The following is a 23615-nucleotide window of genomic DNA, read 5'->3' on the forward strand; positions in this document are numbered from 1 at the left end:
TTTTACAAGCAATATTTCTTGAAAGTTTGTAATCCATGTTCGTTAGCTATTGATCAAACCAACTCAAAGCTATAGAAACAGTCCAAATGTTAAATCGATAGTATCAATTCCTGCTTAGTACAGAAGCATATTCAGACACGCGAAGACGAATAATAAGTCCATTGAAAATACGAATATGTCCAAACTTGATGATATATTTGACAAAAAGAAAGATGAAGCGCCTATGTTAGATTTGTCGAAAGTTGTGATAAATACAGCAGAAGAATACCGAGAAGTTCTTGACAAAGTCCCGGATTTTAAAACACGACCAGAAAAGGTTTGTTTTTTTATTTAAAAAAAAAGGGTTTTATAATAAAAAAACAATGAAAATTATATTTAATAAGTATGTTAAAATTTATTTAATAGGTAAGAGCTGAAGATGTAAAAATTAAAGATAAACCAGAACAAAAAACGAAAACATCAAAAAAAGAAATTAAGGCTTACGAGAAATTGGGTACGCGAGGTTATGAAGAAAAACATTTTACATTTATGGATCCGATACCAGTGGAGATGCGAGGATTGAAATTTGACGAACTCTGTGCCGTCCCCATTGAATGGCGAATGCTAACGTCTATAAGACCAAAATCCAAACTAGATGAAGAATACTTTAACAGGTATGTTTTAATGGTTATATTTTGATTTGATTGAATTAACTTTTAACCCCAAAGTTTAAATAAGAAACCGCTTATAGAATATTATAACTCATCTTATCATCATCTTATCAACCCATTACCGGTCCACTACAGGGCACTCCCACAATGAGAAGGGGAAGGCCGCAGTCCACCACGCTGGCCCAGTATTGGTGGACTCCACGCAGCTTTGAGAACATTATGTATAACTATCAGGCATGCAGGTTTTCACACGAATTTTTTCCTTCAAAATTTCACTTGCTTCAAGCAAGTGAAATTTTAGTTACTTAAAACGCATATACTCGTAACTTAGAAAAGTTAAGAGGTGAGGCATGCTGGGATTCGAACTCGGCCACCCGTCAGTGAAGTCAAGCTCCTACCCACTGGGCTCTCACCGTTTCAATATTATAATTATACAGTTAACAGTTATTATAGAAATATTTTTTAGAAAAGTATATATAAACTTTAGAACTACCTACCACTACAAAATCTAAAAATCCAGCGAAAAATCCTCTAAACAGTTATAATATCTATCCCTCACAGGTTAGTAGAGTTAGGCAAGTCCGAACTAAGAACCAAAGCAAGGGACAAAAGAGAATATGCTAAAAACAACATGATCAGAAAAACGAAGACACGGTCGGGTGTGACGGAGACACGTATCGTGTCATGCTCCGAGTGCGGTGAAGAATACTGCAATGGTGTGTACTCCTCGATTACTCATTACCGTTAATTTGTTACGCTGCACTATTTCAAATTATCATTTACTTACTGTTACCTGCGGAAATCGTACGAAGCTATTGATTATTTAGTCATGAGGTCACATAAGTCATAGTAGATAGGTTTGTACACTCAAAAATTCAAAAATTCAAAATTTCATTTATTTCAAGTAGACCTAATATAAGCACTTTTGAAACGTCAAGTCTGTCTGTGTGTAGTGACTCTACCACCGGTTCGGAAGGCAGATTCTACCGAGAAGAACCTACCTACTAGGAACCTACTGTGAGAAAGTTATAAAATCGTTTACGAAACCGATATTGAAAGTAATCATAAACAAATTAAACTAAAGAACTTAAGAAGCTAAAGAAATTTGAATAATTTTATGAATACCAATTTCTTGTTCTTTTATAATCTACCATACTTCCATAAATCTGAGGATTTCAAACAAAATCAGGTAAGTAAGTTATTCAAAAAATACCTGCAATTTACATCTGACAGTAGGTGGGTAGAATATAATATTATAAAAATCAAAGATAGTAGGAATCCTTGGGATTCTCAATTGCCTCTGGATATTCAATTCATCCTACGACCCACCGCGTCTCATAGGCCGCCCGGTATTTCCACAGATTAGCGCGCTGAACTACTATTTATTAGTTGATACTTATAAATAAGTGCGTCGATTTTTTTTTGTTATTTAATCCCAGGTCGGTATCACGCTATGACCAAAGTTTTGGTTTCGATTTCCGCAAGTTTTGCTCAAAAATTATGCTTGACGGCAGTTTCAGAAAAAACTGCACGTAATATTCTATTCAAGAGGAGATCTACAACAATAAATTCAGAATTTTGAATTCTTTGCCTGACTATCTACAAACAAGTATGCCTAGTTAGGATGTTGATACTTATAAGCAGTAAATTTATGGGTGTCTTTCTACAAACGCAGATTTATTACTTAAAACGCATTAGAGCAGCGTGGTGGGTCTTTGCTCTAGAACTCTCTCTTAACGAGTGACGAGGCCTATGCCCAGCAGCGGTACGTTAATAGCCTGATGATGATCAGGTACGTAACTTGCACTTACCTGTGAATCATTAGTTATACCTATTTTATTTATTTATTTAAACAACTTTATTGCATAATAAAGGAAACACACACAGGAACACTTATTTTAACATAAATTATAAGCAAAAGGCGGCCTTATCATCACTAAAAGTGATTTCTTCCAGGCTACCTTAACTAATGGAATAAGGCAATGAGAGATGGGAATTCGCAATCCTACAAAAAATACATAAATAATCAAATAAAATAATTATATATAATTTTAGGAACCAGAGGTAAAATTTTAATAAAAAAAAATAAATCATGACTACACACACATATATGTTTAGTAGAAGCAAGAGTTTACACGGAACTAATAAAACACTCAACAGATAACTTATTTAAAGAAATTCAATTTATAAATCTAATTTACAACAAAACCAAAATGAGCTGGTTGACTTTCCAAACGGACAGGGGTCCCCCTTAAACTAGTTGACGGTACCCGAAGATTCTCTCGAATGAAGCGCGCACCGCCTTTTATAGTCTCTAAAACCACCACTACGCGTTGTCCCCTCCACGATGACGTATTGTGACGATTTCTCCAACAATAAATATATTTATATATATGCATAAATACACATATACATATAGTATTAACATATTTATAGTGACAAATAGTGCCTCCTTACACGTCTTTTAAAAATCGCAAGGGATTTAAAGCGTCGAATGTCATCAGGGAGTGCATTCCATACCTATGTACTGTTTGAGGCTGAAAAGTAGATAAATACAATGTTAAACTTACAATGCTTCTCATTACAGGTAAAATGTGCGCCATAACCAACTACGACATGTTCGCTCGGTTGAAGCTAGAAGTAGCAGCAAAGAGCACTCGAACCCAGCTTCCTCCGGCCCAGATGAGCAAACTGAAGCGCGTACGTCGCCGTGTGCGTCGCAAGCCACGCAGTAAGAGCGCTGCACCGGCTTACCAGAAGCCAAGCGCTGCCAAATCCGGAGCTAGAAGCGATACTGAACATTAGGATCACAGAACATTCAGACCTTACATGCAGTGCATTGTATCCGAAAACAGTGAAAACGCCTTGCGGACGTCTAACTTCACACCCGCGGAATGTTACCAGCTCGCAAACTTTTCCCATTTTCCCCATTTTAGGTAAACGTTCAGAACATTAAGAGGTAAAATAATTACTGTCAACTGCTAAATTCAACGAAGTGACTAACCGCCTGTTCGAGCGACACTACAATAGTGGAGTGGTTTCTGATGCTTCAATAAACGTCGTGTACACGGTTTCTGTTCTTAGTTCTGCGAATAATTCGGAAGGATAGAAGAATTCGGAAAGATCCTGTGCCTGATAGAACAGACTGAGGAAACTCCTGAAAATAGAGCATCTGCCAGATGCCGCTTTACATCGTCTAGTCTTACTAAGTTTTCATATTAAGTACCCAGTGACAACCAGAACAGGACATAAAAATTGAGTATTATGGCAACAGAAATGAAAAAGATGAATCCCTTATTACTAATTAGATAATAATGTGCACACACCATATTACATCTACACTCTACACTTATTGTTAGGTTGGGGTGATAATTTATTTCTAGGTTACTGAAATCATAAACTGTTATATGAAAACTGTAAATCGTGTTAATCAAAAAACTATAAAAATACTATTATTCATTATTCTATTACAATTTAGCTGTAATCTCACCTAATTGTAAATGATAATGCAGTCTACGATGGTAGCACATTCCTGTTAGGAGCTTTTTAAACCGGTACCTACCCTCAATCAGTTTTTACTCGGCATCGTACAGGAATGCCAAATCGCTTGGAGACACGTCTTTTTCAATACGGTAGTAACCAACCACGGCTGATATTCTCTTGATATTCTGAATTATTCTTTTTTTTACAATACGAAATATAGATACAAAGTCATAAAATATATATCTAAGATTTAGATATATATACCATTTAACAATGATGACGGACTTATTGATGAAGAAAAGCTACATTAACAATAATTCTATCCTCCATTTTAATGTAAATTGAGGCCCTTGTACAATGTCAATACCAGATGAGGAAATGCAGTTATTATAAATTCCCAAATTGACCCAGCCGGGATCAAACTTGGGACTTTCCACTTAGAAGAGCGTAGCGCGCACTACTCTCATACTTTTTTTAGGCTGTTTCCTGGAATTCCCTAGATACTAGGATTTTATGAATAATGACGCTTAAAAATAGTACTATATCAAAAGGAAGAAGCTTTATCAAATAAATTATAATTACTCTACCTAACTGATATTATGTCAAACAAATGAAATAGGTGCATTATAACTTTAGATAATATTTTGTGCAATACAACTTTTCATTAAGTACGCAAGTTTCTAAATTTATTGTCATTCATTTTAATGCTATTATAGCATACCAAATAGATATTTTATACAAAATTTAGAATTACAAAAAATAGAGTACAGATTTTGTATACCCACCCAAGTTCTACCTTAAGTCGAGCCTGTCGGCAAAAAGGACACCTATAATTATTTATCTATATCATTATATTATACATATATCCTTCACACACGTTCACAGTAACGCAATTCTCTTCTCGCTGACTATACTTTAGGTACCTAAGACGGTCAGTTCTCGTCAAAGTTTCTGATGCTGAATGTACTTGTTCTAAGATTTCCCAAAAGTAAAACATATGTTATATTAATATCTAGTCGATAGTTTTAATATTTTTAGCATAAGTGTATCTCATTTTGTACTGTTCTTTACACAAATAAAAATTTAAAATATAACTTTGTTTTCTATTTCTTAGAATAATATAGTGAAAGCCAGCCACAGCCCACAGCAGCTACATAACAAACTTAAAAACGGTTACTAAACTAAATGATTAGATTTCTCTTTGGGCTTGAAAAGCACAAGGCCAAGAGTTTGACCTTGAAACACATGGGCCCAAGGGGCTGGTACCGAGGTTATATTTTACAAAACCAATAGTTTATGAAACTTTTATTTACACACGAAGTACTTCATCGTCATCTCATGGTGTCTTATCGTCATGGCGATGATGAAGGAACTCACACTATGACTGAAAAGTGAGTAGTTTATGAGGATAAGAAGGCGCATGTGTCATGATCATCATCATCATCATCATCATCATCTGTAGCTTATTAACTACCTCTTCTCTCTTAGCAGAGACGGTTAAAGCATAGACCAAACTCGCGGCTCCAATACGGGTTGCGGGCTCACATAAGCATAAATAATACAAATTGCTATTAATATCACTCTTTATTGATTTTAAAAAAATATTTATATTACATATCCATTATACTTTTAGAGCCTATAGACAACACTCTGAAGATACGGTGAATTTATATTGATATAATAAATCTGTCTTAGACGCGGCTATCGGAACCGCGAATAATTCTTTTTTTACAAAACTATGTATACAAAGCCATAAAATATATATCTAAATCTAATTTACCAATTATGATGGACTTATTAATGAAGATAAGCTACATTAACAAGCATTCTATCCTACATTTTAATGTAAATTTAGGCCCTAAGTACAATGTTTAGTAACAAATATGTGAGCACAATTTTAAAGAAACAGAAACAACTGAAAATATTCTTAAACTCTACAAATTTATACCGTACAATAAACTCCCCGATAGAAATACATAACAACAATGTCTAGTGGTCATAACGTAACCGTCTTAAGAGTGCGTTCAGAGGAATTTTGCAATAACAATAAAAACTTACATTTACTTTACTATTGCAATGAATTGCAAATTATCCTCTGACACGTAACGATATCACAAGACAAAGAACCAAGTATAAAATCTATAAAGAATAATTTAAAAAAAAACTGGGCCAAGATCTTTCAGATTGCGCTACATAATCAATTATTTATCATGTCATGCCTTCGACTATAGAAATGGTAAAACCATACACAGCCGATGTACCCCATGTTATATTATAATTTCAACGACTTATTAAATAATTCGAAGCATTCAAACTATTGATAGGTTGTTAATTTTTTTTTTTTTTGAATTATCGATGCTTTCGGTCCTAAACTATTATTAATTATAATAATATTATTTTCCGAACGTTTTGATATCCAAAATGGTCTACTATTCACAAATTTAATATCTGCGAGGACTTAATGTATTATACTTATATCTAATTACGCTAAATAGGAATCTGCAATAAAACATCGATGTTCCGCTACACTCGACAATAACGGTTTAGTCCTGCGAAAATACTTGCCCAAATAATATGAAGTTTTTCATGTCGATATTAAAATCGATAAACAGATTCTTGAAATTGCCTTAAGGGTAAACTCTAATACCAAATATTTAAACAATATTCAAGTATATTAATAACATATTTTTTTACTCTAATCTCATTTTGTCTTTTCAATTAATCTTACTTATATAATATACTGAAAATGTTGCAACTATCTGAGCATTTAAAATTACAGGACTTTTTTTCATTGGATTTTGTAGAACTTGTATAGATATAAATTACGTTCAGCACATTTAAAGATAGATAATATGGACGGAAATTCCGCACTTAGTTGTGTGACTATTTCAAGGACTCTATTTTCAATGACTAAAAAATATCAATTTATCTATTACTTATGGATTAAAACTGGTGTTCATAATTCTTGATTAGTTTGGTCCAAATTCTAATTTCGTACCTTAAACCGTAACGTCTATAATTGTGTGGCAGACGTATTATAGTTTATAATTATAGAAAGTAAATATAATGGAATTTTAAATATGTTAGTAGAGGAGACAAAATATACACAAATGGAATGGAGTCAAGACACTTAACACTACAAGCACCAGAAATTTTATTATTATTATGAAGAGTTATTAGTATAAACTACATAAAGACTACATTAAGGACCTACAAATATTATAGTTGTTACCTACATTTAAATATCCGTGATAATTCGGAAAATCGTGTGTACTCACACAATACCGACCCTGTAAAGCTGTAACACCTAAAAATATTGCAGATTCCAAGTAAAAAATATAATGACTCTTTTAAAACATATAAAAACAATTTCTATTATGCATCAATGAAAACAATAATTAAATTATTACGAAAAAACAAGTCATAACATAAAATATGCAACTAAAACATGGACGAAAGTATGTGTAAGAACAGATGTAGAATCAAAACTTAATAATTATAAACAAATTCACACCATATTTAAAACTACAATTGAAATGTCACATTCACAATCGTATAACTAATCAATAATATTATTTATTTGATAGTGGTTTTCTTTAATAACTAAAGAAGACACCCTAAAATTTAAGTATCATGTCATATAAATAATCGGTATGGTTTAAATGTTAGTAATGTTTCACACATTTAGATGATATGAGGACTTACTGTGAGAAATTTAAAACATTCCTGTATATATTTTTCATGAAAAATTTAGAAAAATATCAACTGCATAATATATCTTTATTTAACAATATTGCTTTTAAATATTGCATGTTTAATTGCAAAAAGGCCATTATAATGTTATTTTATGCTAATTTAATAGCCATCACATAACTATGCACCAGGTTCATACGTCAGCGTACGTAATTTAGAAAATTTGCATTAAATCCTTGCAAATTACAAAAATCACATACTTATAATTAAAAGTGAAGTTACGAAATCTCAAAAGATAATTATTAATGTTAAAGACGACGTATTTCGCAAAACAAGGCCACCAGGTGAAATATTTAGTTAATCACTTTGAAAAAATACATTCTGTTAAAAATATTCTCATACTATTCATGAAGCGTGGACCAAAGAGTAAGGTATTTGGCAACTCGGTCATCTGTGTTCGCATTTTGTAGTTTTACGAGTGATGTGAGCATTGAGCTAGCGCAGGGCAGGACCCAGAATCCCTGTAACACTTCACTCTTTTCGTGCCTTCTTTTTGCCCTTCTTAGCGACTTTAGTATCAGTCCATGTATCTGCAACAATGTAAAATTTTAAACTGACTACTCCTCTGAGAACAGTATGACCTTTGTGATAACCTTTACTAAAAGATTACGTTTATAACAAGATGGTAGCTAGGAGGGCATTGATTTAAACTTGGAACTGGTTGTTACTAGGTAAAGAGCAACTGCTGAGTTTCTTGCCGGCTACTTCTCGATAGAATCTACCTTCTGAACCGGTGGTAGTCACACACAGACTTGACGTTTCAAAAGTGCTTATATTAGGCCAACTTAAAATAAAAGATTTTGCAATTTTCAATGTTACGGATGAAATTATTAATGTCATTTTTAATGAAACAGGAAAATATTCTGGAAACTGTTGACATTCATTTAAGTTTATGATAATATACAAAAATTAAGTTATAATCAAAAAGCACTTTTGTCATTACACAATAGTCTTACCTCCGAGCTCATCAAACACTGGGCCAGCCGGTTTGTCTTCTGATTTTTCAGAGGTTTCAGGGCTATCCTTTTCTTCTGCTTTCACAGATTTGGCTACAGCTGTTGCCTACAAAAATTTAAAATAATCGTTATACAACCTTATTTAGTTAGTGTCCATAATCTTTTCAATCTTTGCCAACTTGGCAAACGGCGAACAGAAAAGAACAAGCACGAACATGTGGATGGCTGTATACCTACTTCTATATTTGTTTGTGTTTGCTCGGTGGCGGTTTTTGTGCAAAAATCAAAGGGTTAACAACGCGTTGGCGATGTATTCAATGTTAGTGATCACTAATCAGTAGTACGCGCAAGCTTGCTGGCTGCGGACAGATTTACTAGTGTACTGTCTACTATGCTCTGTCATTCTTTATCTAAGTAATTAAGAATTAAAATTCCTTTTTACCTTTTTAGACCGACTTTGAAGTTGGTCTAAAAAGGAGGTTGATATAAAGGAGGTTTTCAATTCGGCTGATTACATATCTATGTTTTTTTTGTTTGTTACCTCAGACCTTTATCATAACTTGAAATTGAATACCATTTGGTCAACAACTGTTGAAGAAGACCATGGATGTCCACCGGAACTGGTTTATTGTATATAATGTAAACATTTCACGCTCATCATAATATAGGAGCTGATGATTTAGTCGGGAACTCTTCAACCATTAATTAAAACCTGGCTTCAGGAAAAACAAAATTGTCTAAAAGGTTAAATAACTTTCTAAAATTGTTTTTACGTTGGTGCCAGGTAAAATGTAATAATTACGAATTACTTTCCCTGCTACAAAAATATGCTATATAAATGGCAAATAATAAAAGATTCAATACACACCTCACTAGCCTTCTTTTTGATCTGCTTCTCTTTGTTTTCCATCTTCTTGTTGCTTCTGAGATCCTTGACTTCAGTCAGTTCATTCTCTGTAGCATCATCTTCATCAGTTGTCCCCAGCAGGCCCTGGTCACGGAGTTCAGCCTATCAATGCAGAATATTATATGAGTTAGGTAAAAATTACAATATGTATTTAGTTTATTGACTATCTTCCATTCTCAACTGCATACACTGACCAATTAGGTACAGAAAAGAACAAAGAATGTGATGACTTGATAAGTTAGCAACTTATCATCCCAATCATTGACCATACTATATAACATTTTATATAAAATATTATAGTTACAGGGTAAGTAGAATTAGGGGTAAGTAGTAGGTAGAATCCTAAGTATGAATGTTTTTGTTATAGCTGAATGATTGACAGCTATTCTTCTACCATTCCTGATGTTAAAAGGGATGGTACTATTTCTTTTAACTCTCAGTTGACTTCAGGATAATTAAAAACTATTATAATAAGCTGTTTAACCAACTTTCAAGAAAGATACTATCCGGATGTGTACTATTTATAGTGCATGCAATAAAGTTCAATGCTATTTCTTAGATCAATTTGTTCCATAAATTTATTTCTTTCAGAATATGAACATTCCAAAAATATTAATTTTGCACAATTATTTTATAATATGTAGAATTTACATTCTTATGTTTGTTAGACCCTTAATTTTTATTATAACCAATTATAATTTATTACCTCCTTAAGGACTCTCTGTAGTTCTTCAACCTGAGCCTGCAAAGCTCTAGCAGAATCCTCATCAACTTCTGGGCCCTCTGCACTCAACACCCTAATGGTCTCTACAACCGGTTCCTTAAGTTCAGGCTGGGCTAATTCTACATCAACTTCTTTCACTTTCTTCTTATTCTTCTTAGTTGGACTTTCTTTCTTTTCTTTCTCCTCAGGGCCCTTCACTTTCTTCTTATCGCTTTTTTTAGGCACCTCCTCCCACAGGCCATCATCAAAGTCTGCAGGCTTCTCTGACTCAACTGTGGCTTTTTTCTTCCCCTTTTTAGCTTCGGCAGGTGCTTCCTTCTTAACAACTCTAACTTCAACCTTCTCTTTAGGCTTGGGCTTTTCAACATCTTTTATTTTCTCTTCCTTTTTCTCCTTTGCTGGAGATTTCTTAGCAGGTTCACTTTTAGATTTAGAGTCATCAGTAGACGAGCGGTTCGGGGAAGCTTTCTAAAAAAAAATTGTTTATTAGAATTGAATTTGAAAACTTCTAATTCTTATTAGATATCGCAAAAATATTTTAAGTATGAAACTGTTTTTATCCCATACTCAGAAACTATATAGAATACTATACTGGAATAATTGGATTTATATTTCTTGTAAGGTTTTATAAACATATGTTTAGGTTAAAAATAAAATGAGCACAGGCACTGGCGAACCGTGGCGATTTATTCACTTACCTTTTCCTTGGTTTTCCTCTTCTTGTTTGACGACTTCCTATCATCGACAACCAGCGGTAACTTGTCGAATTGTGGCTGCTCGGCCGTATGGAAACCGAATATAAATACGAGTGCAGCACACACTAAAACAACCGCCACAGCTGCTGCAGGGAACAGAAACTGTGTATGGGACACCTGCCTTAACAACTCCATTTTAAATTTTATTTTCTTTACAGTCTTAACTTTACAGTCCACATAAAAACGTTTCGATAAGATGTGATAATGCCGAATAAATTAAATCCCAAGCGATAAAAGCAGACACGGAGACATGATGACGCGGCTATGACGTGCCAAAAAAATTGCGAACGCGACCCTAGTGGGGTTGCCACTTTCTAGTTGCCACATGTATCTATGTCACTATAAGTTACATAACATTACATAAATTAATTACTGCACACATTAACTATTGTGATCTTTTATTACGAAATCCATCATTATCATAAAATCCATCAAATATAATTTATTTTAAACTAATATTTTTCTGGAATAGATTCTCAAAACTTATAGTTCTAAGTCTTAGTTGCTTTCAACATGTTCCTTCCTTTTTTATGTAATAGTTAACCTACTTTATATACGGGTTTAGAATTTTATTATGGTTTACCTTAGAGTTTACCCTTTTAAACAAATTAAACATTGATTTAATAGTAACATATTAAATCAATGTTTAATTAGTTCAAAATTTTGTATCCTCTATCCTTACCTATTAATAATTATAAATTAAAAAATACTGTCAGTAGCGCTAGGAGGGTTCCAAACGCGCCCTAGTCTAAGAAAAGCCCACAAAAAACTTAGCCAGGATTATTTTTGTTATCACCATCCATCATTTACAGTCAAGTTAATGTTTAGCTATGAAGTTAGAGCAATTTATACCCAAGCTTTTCTATCATACATGTAATCCTCAATATTATAGTGGGATTTTTCTATAACCTTACGTTTTACATATATTTTTTCTAGTCAAACAAAGAGGTTATAGTGTATGTTATGGTTAACGGCGCGTCGGGTACCGATGGGCCCGTAAGTGAAATGTTGGAAGTTAGCCGCCATATTTTATTTGTAAATATAATTCACAGGATTTTTACTTTGTAATTATTATTATTATGATAAATAATTATAAAATAAATAGCTACCTTATTTATCTTTGAGGCTAAGTCTATGGAATTATCGCAGCTATCAAAATTGACAGTTGTCACTGATAGCTTGAGTTTGCCTTTACCACCTTTGGTATTGCACCAAATGTTTAAGGTTATGTTTATTTATCCAGGAGGCGAGAGCAAACATTAAGGTTATATTTGGTTCCAAAATATATTGATACACTATCATGGGCCGCAATAAGAAAAAGAAGAGCGAAAAACATAACATTCAACAGAGTTCGGAACATTTAGATGTCCCTGAATCCAATGCATTAAACGATTCCCATGAAGAAGGAACAAACATCACCGCTGTTGAGGAAGAAAGCAGAACAACAGATAATAAGATAATGAAAAGACAGCATGATAGTGAAAATTCAGATACTGAAGATGAACCAAAAAAACCTAAGAAGAAGAAGAAAGTCCCTCTAGAAGCAGAAGAGCCAGCAACAGGTAAAAAAAATAAAAAGTCGAAACGGCAACTAAAAAGGGAGAAATATGCTGCAAAACTTGCTCTAGAACAAGCAAGTGCAAAGGACCAAACTAAGTTACAATGCCTTAATTATTTATCTCAGTGGAAACATGACAAGCAAAACTGGAAGTTCATGAAAGCAAGACAACTTTGGCTTCATAAAAACAAGTTTTCAACCCAACTCATACCAGAAGCTTCTTGGCCATTATTATTAGAATATTTTGAATCAGCTCAAGGCAACATTAAGACCATACTTCTCAATGATGCAAATAAAATCATTAAACAAATGGATGAATGGACAGAGTCGCAAACCAATAAAGATGCTGAAGATGATACAGAAAAATCTGAATCTACTGAATTAACAAAGCCTGAAGAAACAGTTTATAACAGGGCTAGAAGTATAATTCAATGTTTACAGGAATAAAACACAATTTAACTTTCTCCTACATTTTATTTCAACTACATATAAAATATATAAGAACAATAATTTATATATTTTTACCCAAAGATTTTAATTGTTAGATTGGCTCTTATTTTCATGATTCTGATGTTATTGATACAAAATTAAGCATAATAATAGTAGATCAGGACATCTACAATTAAAATCTTTTATTTAAACATCCTAAATCCCATCTTCCCATCAATTATGAACATTGACTTCTGAGTCATCAGATGTAAACTGTGTAATCCACTTCCTCAATTTATCTGTATCTTGTAATCCAACTAATCTCTGTTGCACTTTACCATTCTTTATAGCTACAAGAACTGGCACGGAACTCACTTCATAATCTAGTGCCAAGTCTGTTTGTTCATCAATATCCACTTTGGCCAGAAGTATTTTGCCTTTGCTCTCTGAGATGATTGACTCAAGCCGTGGAGTAAGCAGCTTGCATGGATTGCACCATCTGAAATAAAATTATGGAAACTAACATACTTGCTAACCACGGAGCGTAATAATTAAGATAGATAAATACTTACGTCGCAAAGAAATCTACAACAACAGGAGTTTTGCTGTTAATAACTTTAGCCTTAAAGTCATCGGTACTTTGGATTTTTATTATATCATAAGTGGGCGAGGTTACAGTTAAGTTTCTTAGGAATAATGATGGTTTAGCGAAATATGAATTTCTTAACAATAAACTTCGACCTAACATTTTAAGATTGATTTTCTGCGAAAATTAACCGAAATAAATGCAATGCGATTTTCTGTCAAATGTCAAAACTCAAAAAACTTATATTGTGTCAATTGCTAGGAACTCAGATAGTGGACCCAGCGTAAGAAAATGACTATACTAATAGAACCTATCTAAGTATATAGATATAATTTGCCGTGACGGCTACTAAGCAAAAGAAACAAATTTTTTTTGTCCTTTTCTATTATAATTATTTATGTATATTATTCATAAAAATATTCATCTGTCATCTCAGTACCCATAACACAAGCTACGTTTACTTTAGGGCTAATCAAGCAATTGATAGTAAATAAAATTTTACTATTAATACTTTATATTTTATTTTTTATTAAGTCCTTGCTCAGTTTACTCAATGGTTTTAAAATTGCTGTGGGCTGTGGCCTGTGAAACAACCTCCTTAGTCTGTGTCATAACCTAAAACAGTCAAATCTAAATAAGAGGAATTTTGCCAACAAAACTGTTTAAACTTATGTACTTCTTCGTCAATAAATTGTAAAATGTATTCTAGTGATGATTATAATGAGGTTTGTTTATTTTTTCTCCACGTTAAATTTATGAAACTAATAATTTTTGCATTTTTATTTACATTCTAACCTGCATGCATAGGTACCATTACTTACTCTAACTCTAGTCTCACTGTGACGAAGGATTTAAACCCATTTGAAAGACAAATTATATTGTTGTAGGGTGGATATGAGTCTTACGGAGACTACGAGCCCCACACAGGAGACCCTCAATATGATTTGGAATACGACAGGTCCTACTACCAAATGCCTGAAATGGTAAGTGACAATACTTTACTAATTACTGATTGAAACTTAACTTAACTCTTGTGAATGGTGAAATTTAGAGAGCATTAGAGCGACTTCAACAACTCAAACTTCAGATCTTATGCTGCTTCTGTGGAGTCGATTCAAAGGTTCTAATTTTTTTTTTCTGATCATACATATACTCTCGGCATAGTTCTCTGCATTGAATTTTTTATAATATAATATATAAGAAAGTACAAAATAATTATTTTAATGATAAACTAACAGGTTAAGAAGTTCTTGGTGTATTTCCGGAATATGATCACCGAAGGAATGACATTTGAAATCCTGAACCTTTATGAAAACACTTTCCCTAAGCTCACAGAGCAATATTTTGAGAATACACCATGGCCTGATGAAAAAGAGGTTGCACCTGTTGTGGACAGTGATCATGTAAGTTTTATATTTTTAATAACATAAAATGATACATCAAAAATTTGAAAATATGTGATCTTTAGAACATCATTTTTATTCTTAGACGGGAAAAAATATTCTTATTAACTATATTAAATTATTGTTTTGAAGGTTTTCATGATCCTCTACAAAGAACTGTATTTCCGTGATATCTACGCTCGTGTACCAGGTGGTCCAAAGCCTGAACAAAGGTTCCTCTCATTCTATAACTACTGTGACCTGTTCAACTACATCCTATCTGCAGAGACCCCCGTTCCCCTGGAATTACCTGACCAGTGGTTGTGGGAGCTTATTGATGAATTTGTTTATCAATTCCAGTCATTTGCTCAGTATAGGTAAGTTTATGACATATTTTTTTTGATTGAATGCAATCTTGCCTTCTGGTAATTGATGATGAAGTCTTAGATGGCAATGGGCTAACCTGTTAGGGGAATGGCAGTTATATTTAATCCATACCCTTAATTGGTGTCTGTGTGCACATCATACAGGGTTGCAGCAGAAGCCTCCCACCAGACAAGATTTAAGAATTTATTAATGGATGATGTGCTCTGTGGCTTCAACTATGTTAAATACAGGATGCAGAGTAGGTACTGCTACATAGTCTCCATCAACTTTAATGGTGCAAAACAACTTGGGTGGATAAAATATGTGTTCTTGCTCTTAGAGCTTTAGTCACCTACTATTGTCGCATTAACATTGTTATTTGCGAGGACCTACTCCTGTATTGTCTTATTTAAAATACTTTGAATTCCCTATAACAAATCACTGCTTTAATAATGTTTGGCTTAACAGCAGCACTATATATTAGTCTATAGAAGTGGCTAAGCAATGTTGACCCAAATCAGTAAATAGATGGGTGCCTGTCTTTGAAAATTTGGAAGATAATTTGCTATTCATCAGTGTCAGCTCCTGTCACTTACAAAGAATAGTAACTGTTAAAGGAAGAATCAATATTGCATTGTAAGTCAATTAATAACCTAAACCAAGAAAAACTTGGTTAACCAAGAAAATTTCTAACACTTTTTATTTAGTTTTTAAACATTAAGTGAAATTGAGGGGTTTGTTGCTGTCTGCTAAGGAGTTCTATACTCTATCTCCAAATATTCATCACAATGAAATTTGGGTTAAACTCAACTGATTGATAGACCTATATTATTTTTTAATTAGTTTACATTTGACAGAGTTATGGTGATAAATCGTCAAACACTTTTATTCCCTCTCCCAAAGGAACTTGGCTGAATTTTAGGATAAAAAGTATTCTATGTCCCACCTCATAGTATGAACTCAAATCGTGTATAGTTTCATTTGAATTCATTTACTAGTTTCAGCGTGATGCATTGACCAGATACTGACAGATAGACATAAATGAAAAAATTACTGTTTTGGGTTCAGTTTCTGTTATAGAGTGCCCTCGATTTTTTTTTAAATATCTTCAATGTATGTTACAGTTGTATTATAAGTATAGACAAGCTGCTGTTGAGTTGCTCCTCAGCAACCTCCTTTACTCTGCTAATGCAAAATGGTTATGAATGTGAATAAAATTGATTGTTAAATTATAAAATGTTGATGTTGGAAACCTGCTGTTTCCTCATCAATCTTTCTTTAGTAGATTCTGCCTTACAAACAAGTACTAAAGGCACTTCTAAAGCATCTATAAAGTCTAATTAAAATAAATCAAATTTGAAGTATTATTCAAGATCACATTTTTATTTTTAGGTCACGCACTTCCAAACTGAGTCAAGCTGAGATTGAGGCACTAAACTCAGAGAACAAAGCATGGGATGTGCTTTGTATTCTTAATGTGCTTCATTCTCTTGTGGATAAGTCTAATATCAAGAAGCAACTTGAGGTAAGGTAAATTTTTAATATAACTGTAATATAGAATTGTTGTTATAAATTCTAAACTTTTTCTTAACTCAAGTAAAGTACAGAAAATGCATCATTGGGTGCTTGAGGTACTGGTCTTTGGTTCCTTTTCCTTGATGGGTGTTCTGTAACGGGTAAACTTCCGAGGACACTATTGTATATCTACAATGTCCTCTTTTATTAATTTCGTACATTTTAATCTGTGTACCTTTTGGCAAAGGCCTTTGTAAAAGGCTGACCTACTGTTTTTTTGATACTTGCAGGCTTTACTTACTAATCCATAATATATTATGAAAATTAAGCTTAATTTGCTATACTCCGCGAACAGCAGGAGAATCTGTATGGTAATTTATAATTTCTTCGATCCTTATACTCCACACCAAACAGATCCTCAGCAATATACCCTCTGCATCCTCAGGAGATGTTGACTGAATTGTTTACTTTAAAATTATTTATTGTAAAGTTTATTGCCGAGGATCTGCTTGGTGTGGAGTATAAGGATTGAAGAAATTATAAATTACACCATACAGATTCTCCTGCTGTTCGCGGAGTATAGCAAATTAAGCTTAATTTTCATAACGGTTTTTTAAAAATCCTGTAGAAGCTGTTTGTTTTCCTGTGATAAAAAGTAGCCTATGTTATTACATATATTCAAAAATTCAAGTCATCAAGTCGCTAAATAAGCTGTGAAGAAAGGACAAACAAACAAACACTTGCGCATTAATAATATTACTAAGGTTTCCTAAGGTGGTGGACCTACCAATATATAAGTTTAAAAAAACCATTATATTACAGCAGGTTACTATACAATTTAGAATTTATTAATGACAATGTTGCTCCAAAGAGCACCTACGCTCTCACCTCTCACAAGATAGAAAACTAATGGTAAAAAATAAATTGTTGACGTTGGAAAAGGCTGGCTACTGAGTAACTTGCCAGCTTCTTCTCGGCGCAAGAAAGGACAACCGTAAATGACGGATAAACATAAACAAACATACTTTCGTATGATACCTTAAAGTAAGGATTCTTGCAGGTGTACGCCGCTGGCGGCGATCCAGATTCCGTTGCGGGCGAGTTTGGACGCCACTCTCTCTACAAGATGCTGGGCTACTTTTCACTAGTGGGCCTTCTGCGCCTGCACTCACTCTTAGGGGACTACTATCAGGCCATTAAGGTATCATTCAATTTATACGCTGTGCTCACGTTGATTGGTCAATAGGAACTTAAGAAAAATTTTCTTTTAAGTACTATTCCATATTTCTTTCTTCTATTTGTGTATATAATATATACGAATTCCGTAATTTTGTATATATTTACGTATGTTTATATATATGTGGTTAAATAAAAAATACCAGAAATCTCCCGGCCTTATGGCTAAAGCCTAGCATTAAAAGAAACAATTTTTGTTCTATATCTTCAAAATTCAGTAGGTATCAATTTATTTCATACCAAAAAAATAATAATGTTGTTTCCGTAAAGTGATAATACATTGTGCGAAATTGTTGCTATCGTGCGAGTCGAGTATCTATGCAAAATATTGAATATTGAATATTTCACAAACTATCAAGTTAAAAAAGTTGATAGTCTTAATGAAAACAACTACAGATAGTTTTCTTGTTTTTCTATGTAACTCTTGATATAGGTTTTGATAATGTTGTAGCTCCAGCAATAAGGCCGCATATTGTGCAGCTATAATATTAAATGTGTCGTTTTTTTTTTACTCTTTATATGTTTATTTTTTTGCACTGCAGGTACTGGAGAACATTGAGCTGCACAAGAAATCTCAGTACTCCCACGTGCCAGCGTGTCAGATCTCCACATCCTACTATGTAGGTTTCGCGTACATGATGATGCGCCGGTACGCGGACGCCATACGCACGCTATCATCAGCCCTGCTGTACATGCAACGCACCAAGCAACTGTTCTCGTCGCGCTCGTACCAGAACGATCAAATCAACAAGCAAACTGAGCAGATGTACCACCTCCTTGCCATCTGCTTGGTGCTCCATCCTCAATGTGTAGACGAGTCTATTCAGCAGGTCAGTGTTTTTATTATTCTCCTCAGTTATTCTTTTTTATTTTTTTTATTCCACTACAGGTTAGCCCTTGACTGCAGTCAGTGGCGTGCATAGAGGAACATGCACAGAGTATGCAGTCGATATAAAATTTATTTTCTTTAGAAAAATGTGTGCGCCAGCTCCGACGCACGACTGGAGTTTACTCCTTAAGTACGATTGTCGAAACATAAAGAGTTTATTTAGCTGAATAAAGATTAATACCATATGAAAGGGTAAATTAAAAATCATTTGCAATTTATTCACACACGGAAGTGTAACTTCTGAAAAGTAGCCTACGGGAGATTGAGGTGGATGAAGAGTATCAGAACTATTAGGATAAATGTAATGTTTATTATTTAGTTTCCATGGTAACTAGAATAGGTAAAAAAATGTATAATGTTTTCTATCTCACTCTGTCCCATACATTTATGTGTTTGTTTCTTTATTTAGATATTATTCGGTTTCCTTGGTAACTTAAGGATAGCATTGTAAGAGATAAAAAAAAACCTACCCTTTACATTTTATAATTTGTACTGGAGATTTTCTTCACTTTATATCAACTGCACACTCTGTGCATACCCTCTATGCACACCACTGCAATCTCACCTGGTGGTAAGTAATGACCTAAGATGGTAGCGGGCGAACCTGTTAGGGAGTATGGTAGACATAATCCATCATCAGTTTCTACGCGACATCGCAGCGGAACACTAAATCGCTTAGCGGCACGTCTTTGTCGGTAGGGTGGTAACTAGCCACGGCCAAAGCCACCAGTCCCGACCAGAGAAAAATAATAAATTCCCAAATTTGCGCTGCCGGGAATCGATCCCGGGACCTCCTATTTAAATTCACAACGCCCACCGTTGCTCAAGGGATACTATTCCATTATAAAGTCAAATAAATTAACTATTATAATATCAAAACAGTTTGATTTATTTTAGGTAATTTATGTTGTCAATCTAATGTACACATTTAAAAAGGATTTCAAACGACGAAAATGTATGTGTTGGGTTTGCCGCCTTTGAATTTTTTGCGACTTTATTTTTACTAAGGTCACATATTCATACAAATAAATAACAATTTCAATTTCTGTCCAACGACTCATGTATGCATAAAACTTAATTTGAAGGTACTGCGTGTAAAGAAGACGTTTTACTTCGCTAAACCCTTTATAGCCCTTTATGTTCAAAGTCAAATTCAAAAATATCTTTATTCAAGTAGGCCCATAGGTGGAATTTTGATGACGTACATTACACGAGAATTACGCGGTAGTCAGATGATGGCGATAAACATATTCGTAAACTTAAAACTAAAGCTACGAGCGTTCCAAACGCGTCCTGATAGCCGGGTAGATATATCATAAAAATAAATACCAATTTCAGTTTCTTTCCAACGACTCATGTATGAATAAAACTTCATTTGAAGGTACTGCGTGAAAAGAACTACCACGAGAAGATGTTCAAGATGCAATACGGAGACCTGGGAGAGTTCGAGAGTTGCTTCACATTCGCCTGCCCCAAGTTCCTGTCGCCATGCCCACCGCCCATTGAACCGGGTTCCAACTACGGCCGCGACGCTGTTAAGCATCAGACGCAGGTGTTCATGGACGAGGTGAGTTGTACACTTCGCACAATCCCACTACACTATCATAGGCACTTATAAAACGTTAATGCATATATTATGTTAGCATTATTGTGAGATCACAATGATAACTACATTCGTTAACTTTAAACTGAAGCTAGGAGGGTTCCAAACCCGCCCGGGTCCAAAAGAGGTTTTTTTTGCTATCATCATCTCACTGTCAACAAGCAAAATGACTAGCACATATTTTATCATGTACAAATTATTCCTTAAAACTGGTGACTTGGTGACGACTGTTACCTTTTTCATTCAGGCTGAATAAGAAGACGCATATACTGTCCAGTATATACTAGATGGCTTGAATGTATTAAAAGTTCATACACATAAGTTGCATGATGTATATAATGTATATGTTATATTATAATTAGTAATTTTTCTGCAAAATTAGTTAGTAGGCTTTACCTCACTGGTGCAGTGTTAAGCAGTGTTATAAGTGGATCCCTGGTTCGTTTCTTCACACCACACTAATGGGAAGGCTTAGACTAGACTAGGGCTAGTTACCAGACGGGCCGCCATTATGCCGGAAATTTGGCGATGTCAACCGGCGTGCTTCGGAAAGCACGTAAAGCCGTCGGACCCGATTATTATCACCTAACTAGTGATTATAATCGTTGAAAGCCTGTACTTACTTATAGCCTGTAATAAGCCTATTAGCCTGTAATACTTACCTGCACTGTGCCTAGCGGTGGGACGCTACGCTGCGGATGATGTATTAAAATGATGTTTATATTGCATATAAGAAGGCTTTACTTTGCGGAATTCCATTACATACAATTAATATTCAGCTTAATTTGCCTATTCCCTGCGAAAAACAGGAGAATCTGTACATTTTCGAAGATATTTTGTGTGGTGTATAAAGATTGAACAAATTATAAATTTTTCTTCTCCTGGAGCTTTTTGTAGAGCATAGCAAATGAAGCTTGTGAAAAATTAAGCTTAATTTCCTCGAGCAGCAGGAGAATCTGCATGGTGTAATTTTAAGTAGTTAATAGTAAGTAGTAGTTAATAATTGAGAAGTCAACGTGCGTAGAGGGTACATTATTCATTGTAAAGTCAACATCTCCTGAGGATGCTCCAGTTTCGGAGCGAAACGTGCGTAGAGGGTACATTGCCGAAGATCTGTTTGGTGTGGAGTATAAGGATTGAAGAAATTATAAATTACACCATACAGATTCTCCTGTTGTTCGCGGAGTACAGCAAATAAATCTTAATTTTCATAATATGTTATGGATTTAAAGTAAAGTAACGCCTGCTTCTCTATCCAAATGAAGCTTTATTTTCATTGTATAAAAGATGTTTTGCCCTCCCCTCAGGTCCGTCAGCAGAAGATGCTGCCAACAATCCGTTCGTACCTGAAGCTCTACACAACCCTCCCGCTGGCCAAGCTCGCGGCCTTCATGTCGGCGGCCCGCGGCGGGGAGCGGGACGCGGTTCGCGAGCACGCGGCCCTCGCCATACATCTGCTGTGCTTCAAGCACAAGATGAAAAACGTCGTGTGGTCCAAAGGGCCCAGCGGACTGGACGGCAGGTTCCAGAGCGGCTCAGAGGTACCAATTCAATATTCGACCACAAAATAAAAATAAATATAGTACGACAGTACACACATCCCCATCTAGCCCCTATAGTAAGCATTGTCAAGTCAAAAATTTCTGTGTTCAAATAGGCACTTATTACATGTAAAATATAACATAGAAGTGAGTTGATGGCGATAACTAAATTCGTCAACTTTTAAAACTAAAGCTACTAGGGTTACAAACGCGCCCTGGTCTCAGAAACTAAACCGTTTGTTTTTTTTTTGTTATCACCATCTCACATTGTTATTGAAAACTATTTAAAGCGTAGCTTTTGTCATGGATAGTATCCATAGATAACTGCCGAATATTTTTATGAATAATATACATAAATACATATAAGATATATAGATAAACACCCAGACACTGAAAAACATTCATGTTCATCACACAAGCATTTTCCAGTTGTGGGAATCGAAAGCACGGCCTGAATATTCTCAGTAATGCGTGTGCGTGCGTGCATAGGCATGTGGAGACTACCAATACGCACTGGGCCAGCGTGGTGGACTATTGCCTAACTCTTCTCATTATGGGAGGCGACCCTGTAGTTGGGCGGTAAAGGGTTGATATATCTTAAAACTGTGAAGTTTTAGTTATAAATATAGGAGTTATTATAACCCATCAAAGCATATTTTCATACTGTCTATATAACTGTTTCCGTGGCTTTGATAATCTGTCTGTGAATATACACTTTGTATATTCACAGACTTAATTCGGATTTCGGCTTAAATGACGAAAAATTGGAAAGATTTCAATTTCTATGCTGAATGATTGCCAGAAATGGGAATCATCAAATATAAATCCCTATAGAAAATGAGCTTATCAAACACGGGGCAGTGTTACTTTTGCGCATTCTAACGACGTTACTCGAAGCCCAAAGTTAGGAAATTGAAACTACCTTAGAGGTTAAGTAGAGATCAACGTCCCTAACATATTTTGATAAAAAATTGTTAAAGCCCATATTGAGGGAGAGCGCCAGGTCCTTTCCTGCTCTCGTCAGAGAGAATACTTATAGTAACCGGTTGAAGGTTAACACAATTTTTTATATATTTCCAGTTGGACTTCTACATTGACAATGACATGATACACATTGCTGATACCAAGGTGGCTCATCGCTATGGTGATTTCTTCATCCGCAAGCTACTCAAGTTCGAAGAGTTGAACCGAAAGTTGCACCACATCAAAATATAAATGTCGCAAAGTATTATTAAGCAACACATTTATGCAACAAATAAATAAAATTAAAAAATTCTGCTCT

The 23615-nt window shown here is 34.5% G+C and overlaps 5 protein-coding genes across 5 annotated transcripts; 3 read left to right on the plus strand and 2 right to left on the minus strand.

Moving 5' to 3' along the window:
* Window positions 1–163: 163 nt before the first annotated feature.
* LOC120630690 lies at window positions 164–3523 on the plus strand. The gene is made up of 4 exons (XM_039899968.1): window positions 164–316; window positions 406–653; window positions 1212–1366; window positions 3238–3523. Exons 1-4 carry the CDS (start codon window positions 176–178, stop codon window positions 3453–3455), a joined length of 762 nt encoding a protein of 253 aa, XP_039755902.1. The 5' UTR covers window positions 164–175; the 3' UTR covers window positions 3456–3523.
* Window positions 3524–5702: 2179 nt separating this feature from the next.
* LOC120630307 (DNA mismatch repair protein Msh3-like) lies at window positions 5703–11513 on the minus strand. Its single transcript, XM_039899490.1, has 5 exons — window positions 11172–11513; window positions 10456–10941; window positions 9711–9851; window positions 8843–8948; window positions 5703–8416 (listed from the first exon to the last, which is right to left on the minus strand). Exons 1-5 carry the CDS (start codon window positions 11361–11363, stop codon window positions 8358–8360), a joined length of 984 nt encoding a protein of 327 aa, XP_039755424.1. The 5' UTR covers window positions 11364–11513; the 3' UTR covers window positions 5703–8357.
* Window positions 11514–12384: 871 nt separating this feature from the next.
* Window positions 12385–13249, plus strand: LOC120630560 (uncharacterized protein C7orf50 homolog). The gene has a single exon (XM_039899816.1). The coding sequence runs from the start codon at window positions 12529–12531 to the stop codon at window positions 13231–13233; it is 705 nt and encodes a 234-aa protein (XP_039755750.1). The 5' UTR covers window positions 12385–12528; the 3' UTR covers window positions 13234–13249.
* Window positions 13250–13356: 107 nt separating this feature from the next.
* On the minus strand, window positions 13357–14070 carry LOC120630561 (thioredoxin, mitochondrial). Its single transcript, XM_039899817.1, has 2 exons — window positions 13788–14070; window positions 13357–13714 (listed from the first exon to the last, which is right to left on the minus strand). Exons 1-2 carry the CDS (start codon window positions 13961–13963, stop codon window positions 13450–13452), a joined length of 441 nt encoding a protein of 146 aa, XP_039755751.1. The 5' UTR covers window positions 13964–14070; the 3' UTR covers window positions 13357–13449.
* A 317-nt stretch (window positions 14071–14387) lies between these two features.
* LOC120630300 (eukaryotic translation initiation factor 3 subunit L) lies at window positions 14388–23609 on the plus strand. The gene is made up of 10 exons (XM_039899481.1): window positions 14388–14526; window positions 14689–14784; window positions 15040–15204; window positions 15337–15560; window positions 16942–17074; window positions 18125–18265; window positions 18843–19130; window positions 20571–20756; window positions 22100–22333; window positions 23414–23609. The coding sequence occupies exons 1-10, from the start codon at window positions 14500–14502 to the stop codon at window positions 23546–23548; spliced, it is 1629 nt and encodes a 542-aa protein (XP_039755415.1). The 5' UTR covers window positions 14388–14499; the 3' UTR covers window positions 23549–23609.
* The last annotated feature ends 6 nt before the right edge of the window (window positions 23610–23615 follow it).

The sequence above is a fragment of the Pararge aegeria genome, chromosome 16 (assembly GCF_905163445.1).
Source record: "Pararge aegeria chromosome 16, ilParAegt1.1, whole genome shotgun sequence".
In the NCBI taxonomy this organism is placed as follows: Eukaryota; Metazoa; Arthropoda; class Insecta; order Lepidoptera; family Nymphalidae; genus Pararge; species Pararge aegeria.